This window comes from Lepisma saccharinum, chromosome 3 (assembly GCF_977018435.1).
Source record: "Lepisma saccharinum chromosome 3, izLepSacc3.1, whole genome shotgun sequence".
NCBI classification, from domain to species: domain Eukaryota; kingdom Metazoa; phylum Arthropoda; class Insecta; order Zygentoma; family Lepismatidae; genus Lepisma; species Lepisma saccharinum.
This window is the reverse complement of record NC_139231.1, coordinates 101,159,213-101,182,323: the sequence shown is the minus strand read 5'-3', so window position 1 is coordinate 101,182,323 and position 23,111 is coordinate 101,159,213. Positions and strand designations below refer to the sequence as shown.

The 23,111-nt window shown below is 39.1% G+C and overlaps 1 protein-coding gene across 1 annotated transcript in view; it reads right to left on the bottom strand.

Moving 5' to 3' along the window:
* Nucleotides 1-23,111, bottom strand: part of hrm (solute carrier family 16 member hermes) — a 71,920-nt gene that overhangs the window by 17,744 nt on the left and 31,065 nt on the right. Inside the window, exons 2-3 of the mRNA XM_083119042.1 lie at nt 10,313-10,513; nt 4,554-4,680 (exon numbers count right to left, since the gene is read on the bottom strand). Of these exons, the coding sequence (XP_082975168.1) occupies nt 4,554-4,680; nt 10,313-10,513 (328 nt within the window). The remainder of the gene's footprint in view (nt 1-4,553; nt 4,681-10,312; nt 10,514-23,111) is intronic.

Genomic DNA, 23,111 nt, shown 5'->3' with positions numbered 1-23,111 from the left:
TGCAAATGACGTAAGAAGGAATGTGTTTTATATTGAAAGTTAACATGTCATTATTATTATTATTATTATTATTTGGTACATAAAATTAGTCATTTTGTAGTTTCTGTTCACAACAAAATCCTTGCATAGTTCTTTCTGCAATACAATTAAAATTATTTGCATTTATGAAGTTTTTTTTCATTTTAATTTGTATGAATGTGGTATTTTCTTTTAGTAACGTGTTGATAATATCATTGCATCTTGCAATCATTGTGCATGTAAGTTGTTTAAAGTATAAAATACTTGATAATTGCAGATCTAACCGCCATTGATATGCACCCACAGAAATTTTGGAAAGTCGGCGCCCTTGAAACAGTGGTCGAATGCGTGAAATGCTCACAGAATTTGTGAAGTTTGTACGGGTGATTTTAACTATACCTGTTACTTCTTGTACTTCTAATCGGTCATTTTCAGCACTTAGACGATTGAAAACGTTTTTGCGGTCAACAATGACCCAAAAAAGATTGAATGATTTGGCAATTTTGCATGTTCATAAAGAAATGACTAAAAATATTGACATTACCAAAAATGCAAACAAATTCATTACCAAAATTGCAAACAAATTCATAAGTGCAAATGACGTAAGAAGGAATGTGTTTTATATTGAAAGTTAACATGTCATTATTATTATTATTATTATTTGGTACATAAAATTAGTCATTTTGTAGTTTCTGTTCACAACAAAATCCTTGCATAGTTCTTTCTGCAATACAATTAAAATTATTTGCATTTATGACGTTTTTTTTCATTTTAATTTGTATGAATGTGGTATTTTCTTTTAGTAACGTGTTGATAATATCATTGCATCTTGCAATCATTGTGCATGTAAGTTGTTTAAAGTATAAAATACTTGATAATTGCAGATCTAACCGCCATTGATATGCACCCACAGAAATTTTGGAAAGTCGGCGCCCTTGAGTAGGACCCACATTCCCCAGACTTGTGCCCTCCTATGCACTTCCTCATCTGGGGATAAGTGACACAGATGAGGCAAGCAAGACACATACTCCACAATAGGGCGGTAATGCTACTTAGGTTGCCAGTACGCATGTACTTTCACAGGAGACTCCAGAAATGATTGAATTCTAATGTGCAACACATTGGGAATTTATAATAGTTTGATCCTATAGAGGTGCTGGCAAGTAGAGAGATACATCAGATACAGAGAGCGGAAATGAAATATTTAAGAGTAGTTGGAAAACCAGGAAAAGATCAAATTAGGAATCAAACAATCAAGATAATACTAAACTCCAAACCAGTGGAACAAAATGTCATAGATGCACAACTGAGATGGTTTGGCCATCTAAATAGAATGAAGTATGGAAGAATACCAAAAGAAATATGGGAGGCAGGAGCAAGAGGAATGGGAAAGAAAAGGCCCCAAGAAAGACCACGGCAAACATGGAACAAGAACATTGAAAAGACCCTGACCAGAAGGGCATTAAATGGGATAAAGCAAGGAAGATGGCAATGAATCGTGACCAATGGAGATCATGCAAAACCTCAACGTAAAAGAGGATCAGAGTAAGTAAGTTGATCCTATGGACCGACCTTTTGTGGTCACCCATTTATAAGGAAAAGAAAGATTAGAAGTGATTGTAAAGCGCTTTTCGGGAACAAAGCTGCAGAAACGAAAAAGTCATGTTCAATTTTCCTACTATCATACCATTTAGAATTGCACTTCTTAGCCCGCGTGTTTATTCCTTCTTCCTGTTTGACGCTGGCTCGAAGCTACAAAAACAAATCGCTGGCACATGTGGAACATACGATAAACCCAGTCAATCGCTGAAAGTGTACGTTTTGTTCCTGTGTTATCACATAATTGGTGCTGGTTTTCCTGACTGAAACAAAAGGTGACGCAATGAACTGAAGGCCACGGCGAAGTGCAAGGAATGTACTACTAGTTGTGTTCGTTTGACAAGCGATAAAGTGCCTAAGCAAAAGTACTACTCAGGATGTTAACGGGATGTTCATACCCATAAACTAAAATTTATTTCAGCCCTTTCAATGCAGGTTTGAGCCATATGTGACCGCAGGGATGGTGGTGCCCCCACCCCTTGACTTTGGAAATTGAAAAAATTGCTTTCTTCTTCTTCCTCGGTCCTTGTCTGTACCTCTTTTGTCTACTTTTACCTTATATCTTCCTCCTAGCTTTCAATGTTGTTTTCTTAGTTTAAGCTCCTCTCTCTCTCTCTCTCTCTCTCTCTCTCTCTGCTATTTTTTTCTGTTTTCTCTCTCATTTCCTGTTTTCTTTATTCTTTCTCTTTCTGTCTTTCTTCAATACTTCTCTTTTCTCTCCACCTCTCTCGCTTTCTATATCTTTCTTTCTTTCTCTCGCTTTCCCTTTTCTATCTCTCTCTCTCTTTTATATTTCTATCTACTCTCTGGCTTCCTTATTTTTTCATTGCCTCTGCCGTATCCCTTATTTTTTCCTTTCTCTCTCTCTCTCTGTGTGTGTGTGTGTGTGTGTGTGTGAGTGTGTTGCTTCTTTGTCTCTTCCTCAATTATCTTTCTCTTTTCTCTCTCTTTTTGCCTTGCTCTTCATTTCTATTCCTTTCGCACATTCTCTACGGCTTCTTTCGTCTTCTTTTTTTACCATCTGCCTTGTGTCTGTGATATGTGTTTTACAACTCTTAACTCCCCTTAACGTATTTTGCAAGCGTCGTTACTCTGTGTGACCTTCGCCCTACTTCCAAACAAGAAAGTCCTGGTAACTATTAAACATATATTTTTATATTTTTTCATATGATAAGTGTAAAGGATATAATAAATGCAACCGTCAAAATATTCCCCCTTCCTCCAATCTCTATAATGCTGAAGACATCACTGCCAGATGTCCTATGTTTTTCAATTTTTTTCAACACTCAATCCCGTTTTATTAAGACATTTGTTTCCACACTTGCATACTGTATGATGACGCAATGGACTACTAAATTACGCTAGGATATGAACACGTTATTGCCTTCTGTGGTTGTTTTGCCACGCAGTAAAATGTTTCCCACTTGCAACTGTGTGGCTCTTTGACGTCTCCTAGCAACCGGTTTGTGGGACTGTCTGAACGTCAGCAATGCACACTGTATAATTTACTTCGTTGTCATAACCAGTATACAATTAAATACTCTAATAATTGAAGTTTTGATGTAAGACTCAAGGAATGGACTAAAAAGTGGGTAAAAACATTTGCGAGTGAATTATTTACACATGACAAAATAGCAAATGTTTGCGATAAAATTGCCGTAATAATGGAAATAAAATGAATGAAAAATAAAAATACATGTTGCTTAAAATTAAAACAAAAGTGCAATAACGATACATAAACAATAATTTTTATTATTTACACTCTTCATTTTGTTAGGGTGTAAATAACAATGAATAATTGAATTAAAGTCCGTGTAAATGAAATACGATTGTAACACCAATTACGGCATTTCATATATATCATGATGTTATTCGAAATAATGTTAATTTAAATATCCACCATTTAGTATTTTGTGAAGTCCTTGAGTAATTCTCTATGTAGATTAATGCTAATTTATGTCAATACAAGGTGCTGTAATTTAATTATGCCTGGTAACTTTTAAGTCCAGTGAGAAACTGGGGTCTCCTTCATACCTTTTGAATTTTAATAATGCATAATACGCCATTTACATTCTTGGCTTGTCGACCGAACCTTTGCTTTAAACTGTCTTCAGAATACGAAATTCAAACAGAAAGTAGGTATTTTATAAAATAAAGTGTGTATTCGGAGGAGAACAGATTGTTGTGTTTTTTCATCAGGAATATATGTTTTACCCGTCGGTTCTAGGCATTCCTACATAATGGCACATTTCCCATTATAGCATTTTTTTAAAGTTAACTAACTTCGACATTGAAACATTATAGAAATAAGATAGGCTTTTGAGATGTGGTCATGAGAAAATGAACATGAGATAGAAATTCAAAAAGTGCCCAAAACTATTAAGAAAAATTATTTGAATGCGTCACAGTAATATTTAAGAAGAATGGAACATGTAAAAAATGATAGTTCATTGAGAGGATACTTCGGAATTGAGCAAAGATAAAAGGCATAAGAATTAAACAAGATGGAGGATGTGAAATACAGGTGGTTGCAAATATGAAGAGACTAACACGTTAGAAAAAATGGAAAATGTATTTGAATAAAGATGTCGATGTCAATGAGCACCAAAACCTAGGGTCTGTACACGTTGAAAAGTGTTACTCGTTTGACGTGAATAGAAACCAATTTTGTTAATTTTGATTGCATGATAACTTGCTCTGTAAATACTTTAATCTTTAGACTGATGTATAAGTTTTAATGTAAATTCAATCTTATATAAAAAACACAGACTTTAAAGTCGTCAATATCAAATTAAAACACAACAACAGTAGAATATATAAAATGAATTATTTCAGACACAAATCAAAATAATATCTCTAAGTTTCACTTATACATAAATGCCAATTAGATGTTACATATAAGTAAGAGAGTACATTACATTGCATCTGAAGCTTACCTGATGTACAGATATGTAATAGAATCAGCAAAGTAACTAAGCATCATGCCCACGGACGCAGAAACTCCTCCCAAAATGGTGACTGTTCGGAAGGAGAACTTGTTTGACAAAATACTTGCCACAGGACCTGAGAAAGAAGAACTTAGCTACCAAAACATACGTACAGTACAAGCAGGTACACGGCACATCAACCTCATGATTGCTTTGACGCATGAAACAGAAAAATCAATTAAATACATGTTTACCTGCAAGTAAATGGAATAAATAGATCAAAATCTGACATTTTTCCCATGTGCAACAAATCAATACTTATCGCCTATTTTAGCAATTTATCTATAAATTCAAAAAGTTATCTCACAACATTAAAAAGGAAGAAATAAAAATCAGCTATTCTCCTCTGGGTCGTAGTTTAAAAAGTATATTCATCTTGGCCGTGTTTGGCTGATTTGAAATTTAAATCGTCATCTTGCATAATATTATGCACGTTAAAGACCATAAATCTTATGTAAAATATATATATGTTATACAATGACACTTATTAAATAATATAATATTTGCTGCACATACCTTAAAACTCTAAACCTTTATGATCTTTAACGTACAAAAACTTAAATCAAATGATATAATGCCACAAAAACTTAACCATTTACTACAATTTAGGATTACTACGCGCAACGTCATTGAACATAGGATAAATGTCTTTACATATTTTCCACATGCCTCTAGGTGCCTGAGATAAAGAACTAAGTTCTCCCTTGGTGTTTAAAATGCTCTCAAATGATCCATTGTATGATATTCAAAGCAACACTTTCTAAATTAGAAGTATTTTGTTTTGTAATCGTCTTTCGTGCTAATTTACTAACCGCGCCGAACAATGTGAACTATCGCAAGGGGGAAAGCGATAACAAATAAAGTAATCGAAACAAAATTTACAGTCCAGACATATTTTAAAATGTTTTTCAAATCCAAGTAAATTCATGAATGAATATCCACTTTTGTTTACAAAATATTTTAATAAAAGTTCCTATTTGAATATCACAGACAAATTAAAGCAATGTTAGAATAACATTATAATTATGACAAATTTGTACAAGCAATATTCAAGTTTCAAGTAAAAAAAAAAAAATGAATATTTCATTTCACTCCATTTGAATTTAAATACTACTTTAAAGAACAATGTATGCATATTAAATGGTGCTGTAACTATTATAAATTATGAGAATTGTGTGAAAATGAAAATTTATTTAGTAATTTCATGTTAAAATTGTTTGTTATTTCCACTAATAGAAATCTGGACTCTAAACTCGGTATAGCATACGAATCATAAATGTATGCAACCACGGTGTCCAGGCTCACAGTCTGCGTTTTTGTTTTTAGTCAGTTTATGTGCAGTAAGGCTAATGGGGAGTGGACCTACAGTTTAACGTGGGATCTGAACGACTATGTGTCTCCATCGGGTGTCAAAACCGGGACTCCTTCATTACAAGGCGACGACGTTACCGCTGCACCACCGGAGATGCATGTCCACAGTCTGAATAAATAGCAGAGTATTTTTGGTACATACTGTAGCTTACGAAAGTCTCCAACGTGAAGGAAAGAGAGTCTCAGACACTAAGAGCCATTTCGTCTCTACTTTACGGAAGTCTGTTTCGTTCTCGATCTCGTCACCACAAGTCTCGAAGGGACTGGTCTCGTTCTCGTCTCGATTATCGAAAAGGTAGTCTCGGTCCCAGTGCCATCCCCAATTGACTGGAAGAGTACAATTGCAAGTACTTATGTATAGGGTCAACGCATTCAGTAATAAGGTGTGTTTTACAGCGTATATTGATATGCTTGTAGATTGAATTGTATCTTCTACAAATATGCTGTATAAAGAAACAAACTGCCGGAGTACTAAGTGAGCTGAGTGTACGTAAGTAGAGCGAAAGTGCTAAGACCTAAGGCCTTTTAGTTGCAGGTGTCACATCTGGAAAATAGCCTGCAAACAATCAACCATGATGAAAACGGTTTCTTGGCTCAACGGTGTCAAGGCAGACCTTATTCCAGTTTCACAGAAACCCTCTCCTGTCAAGTCACGAATCAGGAGGACATGTTGCTGCCTTCCCACCGCTTCGAGCGACGAAATCGACCGATTCACGTCACCAGCAATTATTATTGCCAGTTTGTTACCTCAGATGTCCCGTTGCTACTTTCAGGACCTAAGGCATCGAAGTCAGTGGGGAGGCGGTGGCGGGGAATGTTTTTTTTAGTTTCTGAAACCTGGTGTCTTCATTTAAAAACGGAACTGATTGATGACATATTCAATTCGGTCATAGTCAAAGTACAGTTTCTTTCCTCGAGCTCCTGCGTAGCCAAATGGTTCACGCTCTCGCCTTTAGTGATAGCGACCCCGCGTTCGATTTCCCGTGGGAGCACCCGAAATATCGGCGTTGACCCAACGTCTTGAGGACAATTGGGAAAGGACGAAGTAGCGGGCTCCGATCTTGAAAGTCATGGGAGTCGATGCTCAGACCACGCGTCACCCAATGAAAGGTCCTTCTGGCAGGCCATGGCACTTACAGCAGTGTTTCTCAACCGCCGTGCCCTGGCGTCAATTATGCCGGGCCGCGAGAAGTTCCCCTGAAGTTTGCAAGATACGGTCCGAGCTGGCAACTACCCGGAAACATGACTTTTCTTCAGGTTTCCACTGTGATTGATAGATAACACAGAATTCTTCCTCGTCACTGCTGGTGAGAATTGAGAGCAGCTGAGAGATGACTGTCACCCGTGCAGCATCCAAACTTGAATTACAACATGGGGCTGCTCTCGAGTTTGGATTGGAAGCAGTGCCGGATCTACAAATCTTGCTCCCCCCCCAATTTTACCAAAGGCCCCCTCTACCTACCTTCACACACACACACACACACACCCACACACATTATATATATATATTTATATATATATATATATATATATATATATATATATATATATATATTACACATATATAATGTCTGTGTGTAATTCTTGATCTCATGTTGACAAACTCACATACGAGGGTCTACAGGGTGTTTCAAAAGTCCGTTAACACCCCGTGTAAAAGGTAAAGGAGTTAGGCTGGGTACAATTGATAGAAACAAGTTAGGCTTAGGGGGAACCACGTTGATGTGTTCCAAGTAGATGTCCACAATATTAGTGGCCGCCATATTGAATTCAACTCAATTTTTTTTTAAAATGGGAAGGGGGTGATGTGCATAGGCGCCGATTTGTTAAGAGATTTGGGGGGTAAAGCTAAGTAAAGCATACATACTGATTTCTTTCTGTTTGCGGGAAGAGGGACATTTTTCGTAAGGGGGGTGTAAATGCGGCCGGAGCGTGGTGCTGATCACATCACCTCCAAGATGTCCGGCATCGAAAATATGTGGGGTCCTGCCCCCACATATCCTAAACGTGCCTTCATGGCACGGTGCTACATGCACAGGGAACTTTAACTTTAGCTGTGGTATTGTACTCGTTTCTGTACCTCTGAGTAACTACGTTTATTTTTTATATGCGCATGTACGAACCCTCTACTATGTCAATGGCTGAGGGCCCCCTAAAGGCTTACTTGTCTCCGCCCCCCCCCCCCACCCACTGCGGAGTTTTGCGGGTTGTAGCTCCGGCACTGATTGGAAGGATGGAGCGACTTGTTACCCGAGCAGGATTTTTATTCGGGTTTCCACTGCGATAAAAGAAAATTCTTTCTCGCCAGTGCTGGTGAGAAATTATACAATATAACAGGGGGGCGGGGGGAGGGCGCCTTTGTTTCCCGCCTCCAAATTTGGAGGTTTGCGGACGGGCACCGTGGTTAATTTAGATTGCGCAGCCATTTTCATTAGCAAATACATTTTAAGTGGAAATATTTTGATTAGTTTGAATTTTTCGGTGTCCGAAATGGAACATGCCAACGAAAATAAGCACTTACTAAATTAATTTAATGATATTAGCCAGAGGAAACTAAAATATTCTATTAGATCCAGTCGTTGTCAAATAATTTAATCCAAATTTTATATTTAACTTTTATTGATTTGAATTGTTGTTTTAAGTTCACTTTATGCACAGAAAGACTAATCGGGACTGGACCTACAGTTTAAAGTGGGATCCGAACCACTGTGCCATGTGCCTCCACCGGGTATCGAACCCGGACCCCTTGATTACAAGGCGACGACGCTACCACTGCGCCATCGGGGAGGCCCCATATATAACTTTTTATTTTATATTGTTGTTGTACGTTCAGGGTCAATAAAGTTAGTAATAAGTTGTATTTTATACAGCGTATATTCATACCCTTGTATGTTGAATTGTATCTTCTGCAAATATGCTGTATAATGAAACAAACTACCGGAGTACTAATTGAGGCGAGTGTACATAAAATTTGAACAGCATGTTATCGTTTTCCTATATAACCTCATATTAGATTAGGTTAGGTATGATTAAGTTAGGATAGGATAGTTTAGGTTAGGTTACTTTTAGGTTGGGTTAATTTATGTTGGATCAACATTGTTTTGTTAAAAGAAAATCCATGACCCCATCATGGTCATCATATTAATAGATGAAGATACAGTGTAATTTTGCAATGATTGCGGATATGGCGTACACACTTCAAGAAACTGAAATGTTCCAAAACGTTTTCCACCAAGAGGAAACAGAGTATTTTATCTCTGGCAGTGAGAGAACCCCTAATGCAGAAAAAGAAAATATTTTTATCAGAGTCAAGCGCCTTACCTCATAGCTGCTCCTGTGTGTGGTTGTACACTGATAAATGATTCGTGTTGCAATCACCTGACTCACAGTTGTTTCCTTTGCTGATGCCGTTAGTCATCGACTGAAAGGTTTTTATATGAGACTTTATTATTATGGGTGTAAAAGTTGCAACGCTTGGTATCTATCAAGAAGAATACACTATAAACACAAAGACAAGCATGCGCAATGTATTAATGACTGACTCAATTATGTTCATTACTAAAATACTCACAAGAAAAAACTTACATCATTTATGTGACTGAAATGCATAACAAAACATTTTTCAAGTTACCCATAACTAATTTTACTGTAATGTTAGTTCAAAGTACTGTAAAAAACTAGATAAAAATAAGTTGGTCAATGACTAATTGAATTGTTTTACCGGATTTTTAACTTGAGTGCAAGAAAACATGTCACAATGTGGTGAACAGTCAGTTTCCAGTTAAAGTTTTGTTAGTAATTTGCACGTGCTAAATATCCAATCCGCTTGGACTGAATAGGATTAAATTGCAAAGGACGTGAAGAACAAAATTTATTTGACGCGAAGTGGTAGTTTCACTTTGTTACAAGCGATATATTACAGTTTCAGGGCACAGCTTTTCTCCACGACCAGTCAACTGTTTAAATGACGCAGTGCCTGCAGCGAATGTCTTCTTTTTTGAAGTTATTGCTCTCCGCAACCCAGAACCCCCAAAGCAAAACAGGAGAAAAAGTATCGCAAATTTGCCAACATAACTTGTTCCTCCAGACATGCAAATTTAAAACTTGCTAGGTTTCTTAAAACGACTGCAAAAAAAGGACACGTTCTCATGAACTACAGAGATTGATCTGCGAGATAACAGCTCGACTAAACGTTAACGACCAGAATGATCGAGTGCGTGTCTCCTTCCCGCTTCTGCCGTTAATTTTGGGACTAAAGAGAAATTGTGACACAATTCTCACACTCTCGCATTGAAGTTAAGTGCAGCTAAGAACAAGTGGACTCTGAAAGACGCTACCTAGTGAACTGTAGAGGAAGTAGCAGAGGGCAGGAATCCACGAAGCCTCCACGAGCGTTGCGTCGAACACTTCCAGGAACTCGACGAAGAGCACCCCAAAGGACTTCACCATTCCAGGAACCAGGACGTTCACTAGCATGCTGCCCGCCAGCACCAGCCAGCCCCAGCCACCATCAGGAGGCACCAGCATGTAGTCGTCACCTAGAAGAGAACAAACCCTTGTTAATGCTCATGTTCCATATCAGTATAGTCCAGTAATAATAATAATAATAATAATAATAATAATAATAATAATAATTAGGAACGAGGTTCAACTTATGGATGGACAGCTGCAGAACTTTTTATTCCAGGGGGGGGGGGGGGAGAAGAAATAAGGAAGACATTCTAAGGCATGGTTCACATGAAGCAATAACTTTCATTCACGAGAACAAAATATTCTTGTAGATTTGTAGCTGAATTTTAATTGAAGATTATGATGTAATTTAATATTTGTCACCTGCGTTTGTGTTTTATTAATATTGTTGAATGATTAATAAAAATTACAAGATGCAAAAGGGGTATGTTACAGCGGCAGGATCTTCTCATCGGTTTGGATTGCAGACCTTACAAATTCCATTAACTTGCTGCTGATTGTATTAAAGGAGAAATAATGTTGAAAAGTTTTTAACTACATCCGGTGGAAAGGTACCAGCCTGGACAGCCGGATCTGAAGTGGCAAGTGCAGGAATTTGTATGTCCAAGCAGGCAAACAATCTCAGGAGATCCAAATGAATATTGACGGTTATTTCTTCTTTGAGGATTGGGGCATCTAGCCACGGTGAAGAAGCACATAGTATGTACCTGGATTTTGAACGTGTGTCTCTGAGGTGCCCGGTCTGACTCGGTCACATATCAACCTCTAGCTGCTCCTCTTTTATTTATTCTTCTTCCAATATCGATATCCCACAAAGGGAGAATTCAATTTATAACGGTCAAATATTGAGTAACAGGTAATTAACCTAATTGCCCGTTATTAAGAATTAATTACAATTGGTAATATTAAACTCCGTCGCGAATAAAGGTGTCTAGCGACTGCCTTAGCCAACACTAACTTGCTCAACCACCGTTTTTCGCCCGAATCCGGATTTACATGCATTCATATGGGGAATAGCAGGAAAACAGCAACTTCTAAACCAATGGACCGAATTGGATGAGATTTTAACCAGCGGAAGACCACATCATGAAAGTACTGATTCCAAGATTTGAGCCTAATCAGAACAGAACTACGGGAGTTATGAATTATTAAAGATCCATCGCTGGATACAATGAAGACGATACTCTACTGAGATAGCGCTCTCTGTCCGTGCCTGACACAATAGCGGAGGATTTAGCCTAATCTCTGCACGAGGGGCTGCTACCAGAGGTTAAGGACCGGACTGAGCGTTGACCAGGATAGGAGGACAACGGTCAAAGCACCAGAAACAATAAATAGACACTTAAACACAGAGGCTAGAGCGTCACCACGTTCAAATCTTGAATAAAAGGGATGATTTGGAATAGCGAGAAACAGTTTGCCTAGAATCGCCACCGGAGTGTGAGCTACGCGCAACCTAGCTGCGAGTCGCAATCGGACCCGAGATCTGGATTTGTTTTTCCTCGAGTGAGTGTTTTAGAGCCATGGAGTAGAACAGAGTAGAACCAGGGGGTCGTTTTCCCCCCTCGCCGTCAACGCATCCGTGCACATACGTGTGGTTATGTGAGGATAACGCCAGACACGTCCACCTGTATCAATCGTCCGAAGTAGCAGAAGTTAATAACAATTGATAGAAAAGTTAATACCGAAGTGCATAACAGTCAATACTAAAGTTAATAACATTTAATATCCATGTGTGTCCATGTGAAACCGCGAATGGCTCATTGCGTATGTTCGTCTCATCGCCCAAGCCACGTATCTCTACTTACGAGTGACCGCGAAGGACTGACCTATTACTGCGCTAGTTGTCGTATGGAGTCGACAGTGTACGTGTACCGTTATGGACGTCCCTGCGAAGTGAACGAGTGAAGCCAGGATCCGATGATGCCAGATGGAGCTGCTGACTGATCCACTTTCGTCAACCAGGATAATCGCGAAGTACAACACTGGAGTGCGGACGTCTTCCAAAACTGTAGGACCACTTTCACCCGACCCAGGTCAGAGGGAATGCAGCGAAGATAAGATCCAACCATGTGCGTGTGTGAGAGAGATGACGCCAATCTACGGCGAATCTGCGTAAATCAAATCATTACTTAACTTAAATCAGTGCTATGGTATACCTAGACATCGTTATTCCGGCGGACTAATCAATGTTATAGATCAGAGTTTATGTTAATAGCAAACAATAGTTCATTGAAATATATTTATACCTTCAGAAAAGATAAAAGGGGGTTCTCACAAGGAACAATTATTCACGTTATACTTAAAACCATCAACGGTAAATTGTAAAGGGCAATGTAGCCAAGAAATAGCATGAGTATAGTCAAAGTATTAATTAATCTAACCTTTGTAATTGTCATATTGTCGCAATATGCCATGGAATGTGTGTATGAATGAGAGAGAGAGAGAGAGAATGAGGGCAAGATGTACTGTTTATTTATCTGTGCTTTAATATAGTATGTGTATATTCTGAACCACCGTAGTATTATGTAACGTCATTTCAGGTACTTAAAATCAAATCCTCCTAGGTTTATTCTCGGTAACTCCGACTGTAGGCACTTATCCTGACCGTATTATAATTCATGTAATGTTTAATCCGCGTGACAGGTGTCACGGGGAGCGATTCTGCGTTGTTGCGTTGCTTTGTCGTCGTTGCTTAGTTCAGTTGAGTTAATTTTTGTTTTTTAAAAAGCACGCGTAACAAATTTGTAAAGTAGAAATAAACAAGATTGTTGTATGCAAACAGCAATTTTTCCAACAATGCAAATATCAAATTTAAGAAGCCAACGAAATTATTCAGAAAATTGTTAGTCCATCCTCGTGTCCATGTTAATCGACAATCACCATTATGTTGCCTTCATTTTCGTGGGATGAACACAGTCGCAAATTCATGGAAGATGTCTCTAAAAGCGAAACCTAAGGCAGGGCAGGATATCAAATTGAGTCAACAATTGCTGAAGTTCTGAGCAACCGACAGAAATTTAGACAATCAAAATTAATGGACGTTTTCGTTCTTTTGATACATATGACGCAATGTCACAAAAAAAAAGAGGCAGTTCAGTGCAAAAAATCGTTAAACACGGCAACTTCAGAAACAGACTAGAGCACTGGAAGCAAAAAACCAATGAGTTCAGATTATCTACGACAAAGGGAATAAATGGGGAAGATAATATATTTACGTCTTTCCTGGATGTGAACCAAGAGTTTCGGAGCGTAGCTCGTTAATTGCAACCCACGTCATGGAGTTCAGCATGGCCGGTTGGGAATGTGGAGTGTCGCCACGTTGTCCAGAGAAGGTCAAACTTCCAGACAAAGAGGCATCTGGATAATATTTATTGACGTGCGTCTAGGCGTAAACAACGATAAGTCTCTATCCAATTGTAGACATTGCGACTAGCGTAGGTGTGAACAGAGGACGTTGTAGTATTCAAGTAGAATTGTCCTGCACTTCAATCGTTGAGGAATTGGGCGCTCTTCTGATCAACAATTTTTTACTAATTGTGTACAACACAATACATAAAATATTACCGTGATTGATGGGGAAGTACAGTACACTTGTGTCATGATTGTAGCTGTTTTTATCCATCTTTTACCTTTTCCTAATAGTTGATGCAAGAAAGGGAGTGCGATAATTTTGGTTACCAACATGGTAAATTCCCGTAAAAACAGCGTTGCAAATTAAATTTTGGAACAGTTTACATTGTATATGTGCATGGGCATCCGGAAGGGGGGCAACGGGGAGCCACGCCCTTCCTGAAAAAATGAATGTGAACTTAATATTGAATATTTCACGCATATACTAACTGTGTGCATTTTAAAGCACAAGTGTTCCAAGGATAAAAGTCACGCACAATCAAGAAGCTCGGAAACAACGAACCCAAGAAGAGACAGCTTTGGATATGCTTCCTACACACACTAGAGGTTTACAATGTGTGGCGCCCCGATTTCTGAGCAGCGCCTTGTCCATGCGAGTCGTTTGCAACAATAGACACCGGCCTTCAAAAAGGTCTTTTTACTTGCTCATAAACAGTATAATTGTTTAAACAAATCGGTGTCATGCATTATCAGCAAGTTAGAAGTAGAGACGGGTGCGTGGCACATGCATAGTGTTGGGAGGAAACAGATGGGTTTCTCTTATTGCACAACGCGATTCCAACCTTGCGTTCTGACGTCACCGCGGAATACTTTCATTGTTAGGCTAAATGCCTAAGTTGTTAGGTTAGGCTTGTTAGTTTTAGTTTCATGCTAAGAGAGACAAACCTAACGCACCTGGCCTAACAACGTAGGCATCCACGCTGACGTCAGAACACGAAGTTGGAATCGTGTGCGATAAAGGAGACCCGAAACGAGCACCAAAAATATGGCGAACAAGGAATCAAATCTGGAGATTGTGCTTGATATAGCGAAGTCTTTACTTACAAGGAAATCTCCAAAACCTCCCACCAGAGTCGCCATGAAACTTGCAGAATAGGACGACAATGGGACCAAGTGTGCAGCCGGACATTTCGCAACTTTCCAGAATCACTTGAACTTGGTAAATATATTATTTATTATAGGAGCCGTGCCTGCAATGTATGCAACAACATACAGACAAAGACAATGATCAGCGAAGTGTATGCACCCAGATATCTACAGAAAACAAGGAAGCAAGGTGTAGAAATATAATTATATACACGACGATAAATCTATATATCATTTGTCACCTGTCGTGAGAAAATTTAAAATGCTGCGTACTTAATGAGGAGAGGGACAATTTCAGCTGGGTCCTTCTCTCTACGGCAGCTGCCGAGCCCTGTTGCCAACTTTGATCTTTTGGAGCCAGATCTGGCTCTTTCGTGCACTCGTTTGGCTGTGAACTGTGGCACTCGCCCCTGCCCCACTATGATGTCTACGGTAGGGATGGCCAAACGGATCCGGATCCGGATCCAAAACTTACGGATCTGGATCCGGGTCTGAAAGTTTCGGATCTGGATCCGGATCCGAGAGTTCCGGATCCGGGTCTGAAAGTTTCGGATCTGGATCCGGATCCGAGAGTTTCGTATCTCAATCCCATTATAATATTACCACACCTTAAAAGGTATTATGATCTTCGATTACAAAGAAATTTTTCGTTAGTCCTACAAGATTTTGAAAAAAATTCTTGTAGTTGTTCCTAAAATACTTTGCTACGCATCGGCTAACACACTCGTGCACAAAAATAATCTTACTTGTTTAACATAAAATGTTAGAAGAGGTGATTTTGTAAATGCCATTGAAACGAATATGTATTCATTATCATTCGAATGTATTGGAAATGAAAACAAACATAAATGTGAGACATTCCATTCCAGGATGAAACCTTTAACACATATAACAAGAGAGAATTGTTATACAAAAATTATACAATTGTTCTACAGTTACAGTTCTACAAATTAAAATAAAACATTATAATATATGCAGTGTTAAATAATTACGAAGTGTAAGACTAACAAGGGAGGTTATCTAAGTATCCCCCCCCCCTCCGATTTCCATGAAACATGGCAGTATAGTGGGGCCCAAAGGAAGAATTACGTGTTTTTTTGTTTCAGCTAAAAAACAGTTTTAGGGGGCAAAACCCCCTCAAAGGTCAAGATGAAGACAAATTGAAGTGAGGATCTGACCCCTGTGTCCCCCTCCGATTTCCATGATACTTGGCAGGTGTATAGTGGGGCCCAATGGAAGAAATACGTGTTTTTTTGTTTCAGCTAAAAAACAGTTTCAGGAGGCAAAACCCCCTCAAATGTCAAGATGAGGACGCCCGACCCTGTGGCCGAGTGGTTAGCACATCGCGCTGCGACGCCAAGGGTCCCGGGTTCGAATCCCGGTCGGGCTTGGTTGTTTGTGAATGTCCATTCATCAATTTCATCATTTCATCATTCATCCCCATCTTCGCAAATTAGCCAAGAGGCACAAAACGCGAAGTAAAATAAACTAAATCAATCAATCAATCAAGTCAAGATGAGGACAAATTGAAGTGAGGATCTGACCCCTGTGTCCCCCTCCGATTTCCATGATACTTGGCAGGTGTGTGTATAAACAGGCCCAAATGAAGAAATACGTGTTTTTTATGTTTCAACTAAAAAACTGTTTTAGGGGGCAAAACTCCCTCAAATGTCAAGATGAGGACAAATTGAAGTGAGGATCTGACCCCTGTGTCCCTCCGATTTCCATAAAACTTGACAGGTGTATAGTAGGGCCCAATGAAAGAAATACGTGTTTTTTTGTTTCAGCTAAAAAACGGGTTTAGGGGGCAAAACCCCCTCAAATGTCAAGATGAGGACAAATTGAAGTGAGGATCGGACCCCTGTGTCCCCCTCCGATTTCTATTAAACTTGGTGGGTGTATAGTGGGGCCCAAAGGAAGCCATACGTGTTTTTTTTTGTTTCAGCTAAAAACGGTTTTACCGGGCGAAACCCACTCAATTGTCAAGATGAGGACAAATTGAAGTGGGGATCTGACCCCTGTGTTCCCCTCCGATTTCCATGAAACGTGGCAGGTGTATAGAGGGGCCCAAAGGAAGAATTACGTGTTTTTTGTTTCGGCTAAAAAACTGTTTTAGGGGGCAAAACCCGCCTCAAATGTCACGATGAGGACAAATTGACGTGAGGATCATCTGACCCGTGTGTCCCCCTCCGATTCTCATGAAATTTGATAGGTGTATAGAGAGGCCGTATGTCCCCTGTTTCTTTCTATGCCATATTTACGTGGTTTCGGGGTCAGATTCCCACTTCAATTTCTCCTCACCTTGACATTTGAGGGGGGGGGGTGGAATGAAAACACACATAAATGTGAGACATTCCATTCCAGGATGAAACCTTTAACATATATAACAAGATAGAAATGTTATACAAAAAATATACAATTGTTCTACAGTTACAGTTCTACAAATTAAAATTAAAGAGTTCTGGATCTGGATTTCGGATCCGCTAGGATCCAGATCTGGCCATCCCTACTATACACCTGCCACGTTTCATGGAAATCGGAGGGGAACACAGCGGTCAGATCTCCACTTCAATTTGTCCTCATCTTGACATTTGAGAGGTAGTTGCCCCCTAGAACAATTTTTTTGTCGAAACAAGAAAACACGTATTTCTTCATTTGGGCCCTGCAAGTTTCATGGAAATCGAAGGGGGAGACTTAGACCTCCCTTGTAAGTGTATTAATTAATTACAAATCGCGCACACGCGTGTGTATGTATATTATATATATATGTATATTAGCAGGTAACAATATGTTATAAGCACTTTCTTACTTTCCAAAGAAGCGCATGTGGGATGGCAAAACGGATCCGGATCCGAAAATTCCGGATCCGGATCCAAAAGTACCGGATCCGGATCCGAAAGTACCGGATCCGGATCCGAAAATTCTGGATACGGATCCGAAAGTTCTGGATCCGGATCCGAAAATTCTGGATCCGGATCCGAAAGTTCTAGATCTGGATCCGAAAGTTCTGGATCCGGATCCGAAAGTACCGGATCCGGATCCGGATCTGAAAATTCCGGATCCGGATCCAGAACTTTCGGATCCGGATCCTTAGGGAACCAACCGGATCCGGATTTTGGATCCGCTATGATCCGTATCTGGCTATCCCTAGTCTACGGCCCACAAAGACCATCTTTTGCCATGAGTATATATTTTGCACGTGATGTGATATTGTTATATTGCCTGCGTCGCTCCACCCCCTCCTATATCTCCTCAGCTGCCTTTTTATAGCTCCGTAGCTGACGTGAAGATGACATAATACTGTCATATGGGATTCCTTTATTTCCAATGTAACCATTAGTGGATTATTGAGATGGGTGATGCCGCCAGATCTAGACGGTGAAAACTAAGAATAAATTATTATCACATTAAAGTTAAAGGTTACATCAGTGCCCCCACCCCTCTGACACCTAAAATTACCCTAGGAGGCACTTTATGCATCCTTCTTTAATCTAACTCCTTGAAAGTCGACTTTAGCTCTATTTAAGGTGAAATTTAGTTCGTTTATGCACATCAGGTTTGGCAACACTGCCAGGATGGCCGTAGGAGGCAAGGAGAAAGCATTACGCTTATGGGAGCATTATTTTATTCGTTCTCTCGGAAATCTGGAGACAAACATTCTGTAAAATCTTATCGACCAATCTCTCTTTTGTCACCTCTCTCTATCATCTGTGAGAAAATAATCAAGGACAGATTGCTGAAGTTCAGATCTCCCCTTATAAATACTGCTCAGCATGGTTTCCTTCCAGGCAGCTCTTGCTTGACCAATCTATAGGTATTACTTTCTCATGCTACTCAGTCTATCTCAAACAATTCCCAGCTTGATGTTATATATTTGGACATTCCAAAAGCTTTCGATAAAATTAACCATAATCTCCTTCTTCATAAATTACAATCCAGATTTCACATCCACGCTAAACTTCTATCTTTGCTAACAGACTATCTGAATGCACGAGAGCAGCTTGTTACACTCTCTGGCTCCTCTTCCAGCTTCCTATCCGTCCTGTCCGGTGTCCCCCAGGGGAGTGTCTTAGGCCCACTTTTGTTCCTTCTTTCCGACAGACTGTCTTTTCTTCCCATAAGTGTACTTCTCTTTGCCGATGACTGTAAACTCTTCATCGGAACTCGATTCACTAATCCTACAACAAGCTCTCTTACAGAACTACTTGTGTGGTGTCGCCAGTGGAAACTTGAATTAAATCCTCAGAAATGCTCCTGCCTCACCATTTCCTTACAAAGGAACAAACTGATCTTTCCTTATACTCTCGAAAACTCTCCCATCAAAAATGTATCCTCTCGAAAAGATATTGGTGTTATCATCGATGAAAAGCTAAACTTCAATGATCACATTACATATACTACTAAACGAGCCATGCGTCTCCTTGGTATTCTGTACAGGTTCCCTGAAATCCAAAACCAATCAGCCATTAGCATATTTTTCAAATCCTTTATCTCTCCCATTCTTGAATACTGCTCCCCCATCTGGACTATGGCTTCTAAAACTAATCTTTCCAGGATTGATTCTGTCCTCAGCTTTTTCCTCGCAATTGCTCGCCATAGAATTCCTTCTCTCAGACACCTCCATAAAACAGATATTATGTCCATTTTGAAGATCCAGTCACCACACACTCGTCACGAACTAGCAGACATGAATTTTTTGCATAAAATCATTAATGGCAAAATTTAAAACCGAATTCCTTGTTAACCAATTTCATCTACGAGTACCCGCACGGCCAACCCGCAACGTAAAGCTCTTTCACATTCCCTCTACAAGGCTCTCTCTCCTACAGTGGTCTCTTTACTATAGGCTCCCACACTTATATAATAACCTGCCTGTAAATACCGATATTTTCTTGTCAGAACACAGTTTCCGACAATCGCTAAGAATGTAAGTGTAACAATTTCTTTTTTTTTCGTCTGCCATCTTGTATTGTCTTGTTTTGTTGTTGTAATTTTTATTATTGTTTTTATTTTCTTCTTGTTGCTACAGTTTCAGTATAAAATGGTCTTTCAGTACTGTATCTGAAACTTTAATTAAATAAATAAATATCAAACATCCAATAACATAGAATAGTACAGGATGTAAAAAGAACACGTTGAACTATGTCTTAGTCGTAGGAAAAGTCGAAACTCCCATTCATTAGCAGTAACTTGAAGTTGAAGTTGATTTCCCATAAGGAATACATAGGATTCTGTAAATACTTATTGATCATATTTTTCAAATATCGTGTCTAGCTTAATAATCACCTTAAAAACCCGCTTTCACGTGTAACATGGAGAGAAATTCATACTCTCTTGTATAGTCAAGGATTTTTTTTAGTAGTAGTGCCCATTCCGACGATATTGAAATAAATGCACAACTGGTGCGTAATTGTCACTCTTCCCCTTAAGCCATGCTACTTCATGGTAACGTATTGTGAGAAGACAGTGAAAGAAACACAGCTGTATCTCGCACCAGAAGCAGATAACAGCAGCACTCAGATTACAGTCAGCAACATTGCAAACTTCACATTGTGTAAAATTTACATATTCGTATTTCCAGCACACTACGGAACGAAATAAGCTTGTCTCGTGGCACTTAATATACTGATGAGTTCCATGCATAACACATCATAGGTTGATCTTGATGATATGATGCATTCAACTGTGTCGTATGTACTCTTCCATATTTCGTGCAGTTTGTGTTGTCGAAAGAAGTGGACATCAAGAAGCTTTGAATTTGAATTTGATTGATGATTAAATTCCAAAATAGGCTAATCGGGACTGGACCTACAGTTTAAAGTGGGGTCCGAACCACTGTGCAATGTGCTTCCACCACATATCTTATGGACATCAAGAAGCTGGAATAACTTGGTGGCTTTAGACGGTATGATTTTTGCATTTCTGTTTGTTTCCAAAGGCTTTGGCAGGCAAATTAATGTCGGTTTGACATTAATGAATCATGTAACAGAATCAAGTAACAGATCATTAATCAGACCATGAATTAAGTAACAGAAGGTATGGTCCTGTTACTTTCCCTTCCAGTACTTAATGCAGTGGACGGACATCTTATTCCACTGCTGTCATATTCTATATTTGAAGGTTTGCTACGCTCCAATGTTTCGGAAACACGCTTGTTCAACTTACTACCACTTCGGTGGAAATTGTCATTGTCTATATGTGGTTGCATACATGATAGGCGCGCCCTAAATATAGTCTACTGACCAATTTTAAGGGGTTCCGCTAGTTGTGAAATGTCGCAGTGCACACTTGTAACTTTGGTCTGATTACCATCCTATTCGAAAAGTTTCATGTCGATTCTCGTTGGGAGATTTGGGATTTTGGGATCTTTCTATTTTAGATCAATTAGGATTTCGAGAGAAGAGGGGGGAGGGACCGTTCCCGAATGGTGGCGCACTTGAAATTGTTTGAATACTCCATGAAAAATAAAACAATTCAATATACTGGTTCTGTGAACGCGCATGCGTACATATTTTAATCAAACCTACCAGAGAAGATAAGCGATTTTCCGCTCCGCTTACAAATTATACATGAACCATTCACGTGAATTACTCGACTACCAACAAAAACGCATCACACGCACAGTTCAATATACAGAGAAGATCCAAAGCACACATACTTAAGAAAACAAATAAAAATCACGAAATAAAAATTTACGGCATATATCGTTGAACAAACAATTGCATATGCACACTGGCACTCAGCGTACTCGAAACTCTCTGATATCAATTCACCGTCGACTTACTTTAGATGATAAATTGCTTAACAGGTGGAATGTTTGTCTCAATGAAGAAACAACTCCGTATTGACGGATGTACTTGAACTGCCAATAGACTCTCTTTATCAACTGTGAAACACCTGGCTACTCTTTACACTATCAAAAAAATAAGCAAAAAAAATATGAGGAAAAGCGAGTGCCATATTTAGAAGGAAATAATAATGATAGTCAGTGGCAGCGATTGGGTTCCAAAATTGGGGGGGAAGCAAGGTGCCAAAACTGAAGGGGGGGGCAAGGACAGTTAACTTTCCCTTGGTCGATAAGGTTTAGCATAGTGCATGGTGATATTGATATAAAAGTAATGCAAATTTGACTAGCATTATTAAAAAACTCTATTCCCCTTGTGCGCTTAGTCGCAGAATATGCTTCTGTAATATGGGAACAGCCCCTACATAAAAGTAGAAATTATTAACTCAAAATTTCTGAGATACCTTAAGTATTACAAACAAGATGCACTGAACTCTATATACACCCCATATTCTGAACTTTTGTCTTGCTTTGATTTAGAAAAGCTGGAGCATACATGTATGTGATTGGGATAGGGACGTTGCTGCGGCAATCAACCGTCGGGTTTAGGAATGCTAGAGCGTAAGTAATTATAAAATTTGTCGATGCGGGTAAAGTGGATTTGGATCTTCTCTAACTTGACACGGTCGTGCCAGGTTCAACTGTAGAATATTAATAACCATAAGAATAGATTTATCTCAATACAAATTGAGATTGACTAACATGAGACTGTATATCGGTATACACGTGATACCTCCCAGGGCACGGGAAAACATTAAGATTTGCAGTAAATTAACAAACTCAGGACTTACGTGTTAACATCTAGGTTCAGAATATATTTATCTTGATTATGCAATTAAGAACAACATTTTACATCATAACGAAAATGCACTAAAAATCATAGTAACAGCAGCACAAAAATTATCACATGAACCTCCATTAATCTCGTAACTTCTATTCCAAGATTCATATCTATCAGGCGGGATGATGTACTTCAGCAGACTGTTCATACGTCCGGGAAGGACATGTCAATCGCCCCCTCCATTGAGAAACAAAATCGACGACGACTCGTGGAAGCACTCACAGTCTAGGAGATTTTGGATTCAACCTTCTAAAAGTATTTTCCTCATGTCTGGAGAACAATTAAAAATCTTCAGGTTGTCGAAATTTACCTTGCACACTTCCTTACGAGTTTTTGTGTCCAATAACACTGCCGTGTTGAATTTCACTTGGGTAGCTATGAACGGTCCTGTCCACAAATAAAACAACTTGGAAATGGTTCGGTTAACAGCTGAACTTTGACGATGACTTCTTAGCAGCACCAGGTCATCCTCCTTCAACTG